Genomic DNA, 8,833 nt, shown 5'->3' on the forward strand with positions numbered 1-8,833 from the left:
GAAGAATAATTTGCCTTTTGGAAACGTTGGATGCTAGGGATAAAAAGAAAAATTAGGTGAAAAAACACATTTTCAGCCATTGGAAACCCTGGAAGGAATTATGAGCAGGGAAAAATTGTTAAAAATATATATGGTCGTTGGGAACTCGGGATCGGAATTTGAAGGTACCCAGAAAATTTTATGAAAAAACATATGGTAATTGGATTGGAGGGTGGGTGTCTGAAAGGTACAAGAAATCTAGCGGTGTCAATGGAGGAAAGATTATGTGGGCTAGGGGGGGTGTGACTTTTCAGGACCGGGTGGGTGGACAAATAAGGCCACTTTTGGACTCTTTTAGATCTTTGTAGGGTACATGTTTATGTCACCTGTCGGTTCAGTGATTAGGATGGGGGTTAGACCTCGATATGTGTGAAACAATAGTTACTTCCTGATGATGATGTGCAGGGGAGGTAAGGTCCTATATTTAGTAGACCTTGGAGTGCAGAACTTGGGAAGAGATTCACAAAGTGGGAACTTGTCTGTTTTGCTCTCTGGCTGTTTTAGTACAATCTTATTCGTCTTTGGCCCTATTATACCAGATTTTGCTTCCCAATTTGTCGAGTGGTTTGATAAATGCTGCTCCCCTAGAGGTGGCGGCATAGTAAGAAGTAATGGACAGAATGAGCATGCAGGGCAGTCTGCTGGATGGAAGAATGTATCCTCACTGGGTTTATCAGGGACAGGTGTGTTATAGTATTCTGAGTTTTCCCTCCTGCTTGTCTCAACTCCCATATCTGTAATAATGTTGTTCAGTTTTTAATAGACTTCTGTGGTTTCTTTATCTGTTTTAGTTGCTTTGGTTTTTGTTAGTTAAATGGCAACGCATGCAAATGTGACTACCTTTCAACTTGAGTGTATGGCTTTTTGGCATTGCTCAATGATGACTATCTGAGTGCTTGATCCTATGTCAGGACGTGGTCTAGTGGCAAGTTAGAGTGCTACGTCAGGTGGACTTTGGTTTTATAGTGAAGTTGGTCTTGATTTGAGGATGATATTGTCTTCCTTATGAAGTCCTGCATGCTCCATACTTAAAATGATCTTGGATTTGAGGATGATATAACATCCTTATAATGTCCTGCATCCTCCATCTATAAAATGAAAAATAGGTGTATTTGCGGAGTGATAGTGGTCAAGTTCATGCAAGTTAGTGTGTTATGGAAGGTCTGGTATGCACCAAAGTGTTTGTGTAGTATCCATGTCTCTCTTTCTCCATCAATGCATTACTTTTGTGTTTCCTCTGTTTCCAGAAGGGGCATGCTTTTAAAGACAAGTTGGGTGTTTGATAGTATCCATCTCTTCTGGCCACTGTCTTAGATTGAAATGTTTTCTAGAGGAGTTTGTCTGTTTTTCGTTTAGGAAAGGCTTTCATTACGACGGATAGGGAACAGAATGCAGCCTTATGACTGCATCCCCCATCTTTAAAATGATAGGTGTAATGATAGAAATTTAAATTAAATAGTCATAAAATAAAATTTTAAACATGAAGAATACACCATGCATTCATTTTATAGTCAGAATGCAGAATTTAGAGGATGCAGATCCCACGATTCCATAAGGAAAGCCTTATGGACAAGTGTAGCTGTGATGGAAAAAGTGGTGAAGGTCGCATACTTTCCAACCTCGTTAACCTAAGCCTGGTCCAGGCCACAAACCAGAACATAATTAACCTAGTTGCTTGTTATATATCCCTGTGATAAAAGCTTCATTGCGTTGCCAACTCTTGTTAGTAGGCATTAATGAAACTGGTCTCAAATCCCTTTGACGTTATCCATATTCAAATATTTATGGTTTTTAATGAGGAATGTGTCTATTTTTCTGCTTTTTTCATTTTTCTATATTTCTGATGTTCTTCGAGTGGCCCCTCGTTATCTGTTTTACACAAGAAGTCCAAGCAGAAGAATTCCCTAGTCTAGTTTCTTTTATATGCCATGGTTTCTTGTGTTATTGTTCTGATATTTCAAGGTTGTTTTTAACTTGTGTTTAATGGCAGGTTGAAGTGGTTTCTTCTTGCAATAGATCATTTGGTGTTGTGCGTGTCAAGTGTTTGTTTTACTTGCCATGCAAATGAGTTTATAGTTTCATGCTTCCATTTTAATGAGAAGGGCGTAAAAGGAGGACCCAATATATATTTCTGTGATTTCTACTTCGCTCACTCATGCACCAGAGCAGAATAACAACATATAGCATGCATTATATACTGATTATAGATTAGGTTCTTAGCCTGTTTGAAAAAGTTTCTTAATGGCTTCATTGAGTTTCTTTCGTAATTCTAATGTCCTTCAAGAAAAATTTTTGCTTACACCTGGCAAGAAACTCAGATCGAGTTCTTGATTGCACAGCAGTTTGTACACAGGGATTATAAACATTCTATCCTTATTTACAAACACTTGCTTGCCTACCACATTTCATCTTCTTAGTTGGGGTATCTATTTTTACATTTTTGAATTTATAGACCTGAGTTGATACTGCTAGAAAATTGCTGATAAAAGGAAAGCTTTTTATTGATCTTTGGGGCTTCTATTAGAATATAATATGAACAGGGGATGTTCAACTTTGAACTGCTGTTTTGGCCATGAGTTGTTTCCAAACCAGAGTGGAACTCTTGTTTGATCTACCTGAAATACCCTAACTTTTGTTTAGTTTAGAACAAATATTTTAGAACTACGTTTGGTTTCCATGCTTTAAATGGTCCTGAGCATTTTTCCCTTTATCACAACTTAAAATTAAAATGCTTCATCCCGGTTATTTCAGAATTATGCCGATCATATGGGAACTTGACCGCACGTACCTGTTCCTTAAGTGGTTATTCTCGCCTTCCATTCAGAATTTCCTCCCAGGTAATTCTAGAAGGTTTCTAGCAAGCTTATTCTAGGTTGGGTTTACATGGCTACAAATGCACAACCTCTTTGTATCAAATTTGGGCTTGAGCCTTACTGTTAAGCCAATGATCTACCTCAAGGTGTCTACACTAGGTAATGTTTCTTTGGGAACAAGCTGTTAGTCAAGGGGAATGCATTCACTTTTTGGCCGTGAAAACCTCTCTGATGTCCCTATGACTAACAATAATTTTGACGAACATTCTTGTGCCTTAGGGCATTCTGACTGTCAAGCTCCAAGATTTATTTGTAGTCAATTTTGATTGCAGTAATCTTTTCCTTTCAAGCAGCTTAAGCCTTACCTTCAAGTCTATGTCCTAAGCACGATAGATCTCAGCTAGGCAAGTTCCTTCAGAAACAAGCGGTAGGTTTTGTTGTTACGCCGAGAGGCGTTGATCACTAACAGCAACGGGGTTTGATAGTCCGTGTTCACAAAATCAAAACGATGATAAGGATAACAAGGATACTTTTTAAATCGTCTAGCGCTGGCAGAAGGATGAAAAAGTTTCTGCCACATATCGCCACTGCTAGGGTAAATACTTTCTCCTTCCGTTCCTCATCCCCTCACTCTCACGCCTATCCTCTGCCTTACAATTTTTATCCCAGAACTTGTCAGGTTTCATTAGTCATCATGGTCGCTATACCAAACAAAATACTGCCAGTCATCTATATTATAATCTAAAGAAGAGATGATGTGATGTATTTTTAGACAAATTCTATACGAGCAGGGGAAGCTATAACGAAGTCAATAGAGCGTGCAGTATGCTTAGCTTTTAGTTCATGTTGTGATTTCTTTTCCTCGCTATGCAGAGTCGGAGTGGTGTTTGGATGAGCTTAGTTGGATGCTTGAAACCCGGGCTCCAATTGTCCGGTGTTTTAGGGGATTAAATCCTCGGAGCTTAGCATGCTCGAGCCTTCCAAATGTATAAGCAACGTGGAAAATTCTATACGAGGGGAAACCATAACGAAGTCAATAGAACGTGCAATACGCTCAGCTTTAGTTCATGTTATGGTCTTCTCCTTACGCTATGCAGAGTCTGTTGTTTGGATGAGCTTAGTTGGGTGCTTGAAACCCGGGCTCCAATTGTCCCGGTGTTTTGGGGGATTAAACCCTCTGAGCTTAACATGCTCGAGCCTTCCAAATGCATAAGCAACCTGGAAAATTCAACACTCTCACACTGAAGAAATTGGAAGAGGCTCTGCCCAACGTTTCAGATAGAAAAGGCTTTACTTGCTATGGGTAATTGGATGTTTCAGAAGTGTTTCTTCCTGTCTTTGGACTGGCTATGTTTTTACATTCTCTTCAGTGTTTTCAAGGACCAAGGGAATAAGCTGGAGAAAATTGCTGGGCGTGTTGTTGACCTCATCAAAGAAGCTGATGATCAGCTAACATGAGAAAGCTGTTAGATCTGACAGCTTATAAGAGCAGATGCTTATCGTTGAGTGCCCTAGGTTGATCTATTGAAACCCATCTACTCCCTTTTACCAAAGTACCATCTGTTCTGCTGTAGAGCACGATATATGCTTATGCCTTTGCACAAATCCTCACTCTAGTGAAACGTGAAAAATAAAAAATAAATTTTTTTGCTCTACATAAATTATTAAATAGATGCTTCCCATAATGATATCTCTTGATGTAATTCAAACATATTTATTAAAGATATGTATACTAATTTTTTCTGAGTTACATGTCTATTTCTGAAATTAATAAAATGTAGACAAAATGTGAATCTAGTCTGTGGGATAGGAGGAACAGAGGTGATTGGAATGTCAAACAAGATTAGAATGTTCCATGCTTTCCTAAATTTTGATCTGTGCATTTGTTGATATTTCATCCATTGTCAAGAGTATGCAACACAGACGGGGACAACAGAGCTTGCCAAAGGAAACATACAGTGTGTTCAATGGGATTTCTCTTGTTGATACGTTTAATGCAGGAGTCTTGGTTTTTTCCCTCACGCTTGAGATGTTCTTATTGAAACCAAAAACCACGTTTCTGTCTTGATTGAATTCTGAGCTGTATAAAAATGTGCAATACATAAATAGATTTATCATTATTTGCTGGCAAATGTTGCACTTAATCGAAATAGATATTTAAACCTGGTGGGAATGGGACTGATGCACCTAATAATTCGCCTATTCCAACTAAATAGAAGAAACTAGTAGCAAGTACAAGTAAGGAGAGATATGATTAATTCTGAGATTTCTTAGCTTGTTAACTCTTGGTAGACCTATGAGCATGATGTTAAATATTCCTCAACATTTCATTTTGTTTTACAAATACTCGAACTTTTGATGGTGCAGAGTCCTGATGAATTGAAGCATCTGCTGATATACACGACCCTGGAGTTGGAATCTACCCGATTAAATGCAAAGGATGAAATCAAACGACATGAAGAGACAGCAAGGCAATTAATGCAACTGCTCCATGTAACTTGCAAAGAAAGAGATGAGGCAAGGGAGCAGTGCCAGAAACTGCAAGAAAAGCTAATTCAGAGAGGTCTAACTGATTTCCACTCTGGTCTTTCAAATTTGTCACCTGACAGTCCTGCTGGAAGATCACTCAGAGGTGACTCCACTATCACAGAATGTGATAGTATTTCTGGCACATACAAGCATCACTCTTTTGTGTCATCCCCTGGGCAATCAATGTTTGATGCAGTCTCGTCAATACAAGAGCCTTCTAAACTAAACCTCACAGACTCTAATAGCATGGACTTGTTGCAACAACCATTATTTGAATTCTGTGAAGAATACCACCAATCTTCATTTCCTGGACAAAGTATGCAACAAGTTCAGTTGCCATTAGGGTGCAACACAGGCAGACCTGGGAATTATAGGACTCAGAACCAGTTAGGGCTGTGCCAGAAAAATATGGGAAGCTCTTCCAATATATCTGAAATTCATCGCTCTTCTTTTGTGCCAAATGACTTGCGGATTATGGAGTCACAATCTCTAGTAAATGTTAGCTCATCAGTTGCAGAGCGCAATATGCATGTTGAGCATCAACCTTCAATTCAATCAACTGTAAACGCATCTAATTATGGCTGTGATATGCAATGTCAGCAGCAAGATATTTTAAACTTGCAACAACATGTCAATGAACAGAACAAGGCTAACCACCACCAGCAGGAAATCAACCACAGTTCCCCTTCAGAAGGAGAAACACAGGGTCCAGTCATACAAATGAGATCCTCTGAACATATACAATCAGAGGAGCTTATTTCTGACAAGGGGTTGCAATCTAAGGATGGAAAACTGTGCTCCCAATTCAGTGCAGAGAATGAGTCGTTGTGGCAAGCTGCTGGCTCAGTGAATTTTCCAGAGAAAATAAATGCCTTGCCACATGAACCCTTTGTGGGCGAGTGTGGGATGATAAAGAGCAGTCCACCTCCATCAGCTGCTTGCTTATCACCAGTTGTAAATCATAGGATATCCACCATGCCAGTCAATATGCCATCTTCACAAACTATTGCTGGAGCTTCCTCAAATATCATGCAGTTGCAGAAGCATGGAGATTTGATCTCTAATGCAGTACATGCTCATTTACCGGAACCACCAGAAGCTGATCCTCAAGTAATAATGAAATCTCTGCCAGAGAAAGGCAAGCTGCTGGAAGCTGTAATGAAAGCTGGGCCTTTGCTGCAGACCCTTCTACTTGCAGGGCCTCTTCCACAGTGGCGACATCCTCCACCACCATTGGACTCTTTTGATATTCCTTTGGTCTCTATGCCAACTTCCAACCTAATAAACCCTCTTCTGAAGCCAACCCAACTAAATGCACCTGCTCGTAATGGAAAACAATTAGTCCCAAGTTCTAGGCCTGTCTTCTGTTCTCTGTATCAGAATGACGCTTCTCATATACCTGCTAATGCTCCACTGCAGTCAGCAGCTTCAACTAGTTCATCTTCCAAGAAGAGAACTCTGCCTAGTTCTGCAGTCAATGGCCATTTTGTGCATGACCCAAGATCTTCTCTTAAATACGCCAAATTGCAATGACTCAGTAAATGACTTTACCATATGCTACTAAACTGACAGCTCCAAAGCCTCCGAAGCTCTTCTCATAATTGCCATCTTCCATTCTTCTGTCTTGCAGGAAATGGCAGGGACATGAGGTTGAGATCCGATACTAGTTTCCTGTAGCTTTTATACTTTATTACTGTTTTTGTAAACTTTTTGTAGTTCATGAGGCAAGAAGATGAAAGGAAAAAGCCTTACTAAACTAAATAGTGGCCAGTTGTACAGGATTGCAAAAGGATTAGATTCATTAACTAAATGCCCACCAGGGTTGCGATGGTCCAGCCTTTGAGTGGTGTTAATAGTTTGTATAAGATATTACTATGTAAATTTGGTGGAACCTTTTAACCAGCTATAATAGTATTACCAGAAATCTTAGAATTCTGATTTTCACCGTTCTTTATCCAGGATTTATGGCACTAAACTATACTTCTGCACTTTTCCTATCCAGTAATATGCGATGTCTATAAAGTTGAAGAACTAAGACATGTTCAGAGGATTTGCACACAAAATTATATGAAAATATAGTAACTTTTTGAAATATGGAAATGTGAAAATAGAAAATGAACAAAGTTTCAATGCTCTTGTGGCTGTGGTATTCATTTTGCTGTTCCCTGCAAAGAAGCATCTACCTAATTGGAAACGCTAGTATTTGTATGTTCATTGAATTTATGGACTTCTATTCTTGTTTGTAATATATTGATTAAAATGAAGTGAAATTTGAATTGAATTTATGGACTTCTATTCTTGTTTGTAATATATTGATTAAAATGAAGTGAAATTTGAATTGAATTTATGGACTTCAATTTTTAGAACAGAACAACTTCTGATACAAAGATTTTTGAAATCAATAATTTGGGTCAGACTTCTTGACCTATGGTTAAGATGAATAGTGTTTGATGATGGGTTATGAAGTGTGACTTGAGATGTTGTCTCCAAAACTCTGTATATGCTGTTTTCTCCTAGAGTTATTTTGTTTTGAGCTATTTGATGGCATTAAAAGCCACGGTTTTCTGTTTGTTCATGTATGTGCCTCTGAATTTGTGCAGTGAGCTGCTAGAACAGTCGCTTATAACCATTGCTGGTGTTTCTCAATGTGTATACAAATTAACTTTGGATCCTCAAATTCTGAAGGTGGAAGTCTAATCAGGATTGGAAGGAAGTGGTTGTTGTCAACCAATACCATTTGGTTAATTTATGGAGTAGAGTATAACTGCTGCAAGAATTGAATGTCTAACCATTATCGATAGGCCGAGTAAATCAGAACTGGACCATCCATCACCCCACTCAAATGTAATGTCGACATTTGGTCAAGGTGAGAACTATAGGCAGATTGTGAAATTGGTTACACTGCCAACTAGTTATCTCCATTGTTGAGGTATCAATGCAGAGTGACAAGCCCCGTGTACCAATAGTGGGATTAGTGGATCAGAAGTCTGAAAGCACAAATGCACCATGTGCAGTGGCTCAGCTTTACTCCAAACATAGGGAATGAATTTGGACAGTTACATGGTGCATCTTTTAGCTCATCTTGTAAATCTCACAAATATCAAGGATACATCTATAGCTTCATTGCAACTCACATGCCTCACAATTGACATGAGCGGCCCACAATTGTTTCTTAGGATGAAAGGCTACTCCAAAACATGTCCAATCATCTAGAACCAAACAGGAACAGAACGCAGTTCTATCATTCCTAGATTTTGTTAAGATACTATTTATTACCTTCGAAAGTGCTGCTATTCAATAGCTTGAAAATCAATGGATGTGATTACAATCAAAATCTAGAAGGTTCATGTGGCTCGAGACCAAGAATATCTGGAGTGGAATGGAGGGACTTGTGATCTCATTTGAGTTTAGATATTTTTATTTTGAGAAATTTAATTACATTGAGACATAAT

General features: G+C 38.8%; 1 protein-coding gene across 1 annotated transcript; it reads left to right on the forward strand.

The window, feature by feature from the left end:
• The first annotated feature begins 305 nt into the window (after positions 1-305).
• On the forward strand, positions 306-7,316 carry LOC131073775 (uncharacterized). The gene is made up of 2 exons (XM_058010270.2): positions 306-722; positions 5,220-7,316. Exons 1-2 carry the CDS (start codon positions 651-653, stop codon positions 6,912-6,914), a joined length of 1,767 nt encoding a protein of 588 aa, XP_057866253.2. The 5' UTR covers positions 306-650; the 3' UTR covers positions 6,915-7,316.
• The last annotated feature ends 1,517 nt before the right edge of the window (positions 7,317-8,833 follow it).

The sequence above is a fragment of the Cryptomeria japonica genome, chromosome 1, assembly GCF_030272615.1.
Source record: "Cryptomeria japonica chromosome 1, Sugi_1.0, whole genome shotgun sequence".
Lineage (NCBI taxonomy): Eukaryota > Viridiplantae > Streptophyta > Pinopsida > Cupressales > Cupressaceae > Cryptomeria > Cryptomeria japonica.

Coding starts and splice junctions, on each gene's coding strand:
- LOC131073775 (XM_058010270.2), top strand. CDS start 651: ATGGACAGAATGAGCATGCAGGGCAGTCTGCTGGATGGAAGAATGTAT. Junction 723..5,219: donor ACTGGGTTTATCAGGGACAG/GTGTGTTATAGT, acceptor TTGATGGTGCAG/AGTCCTGATGAATTGAAGCA.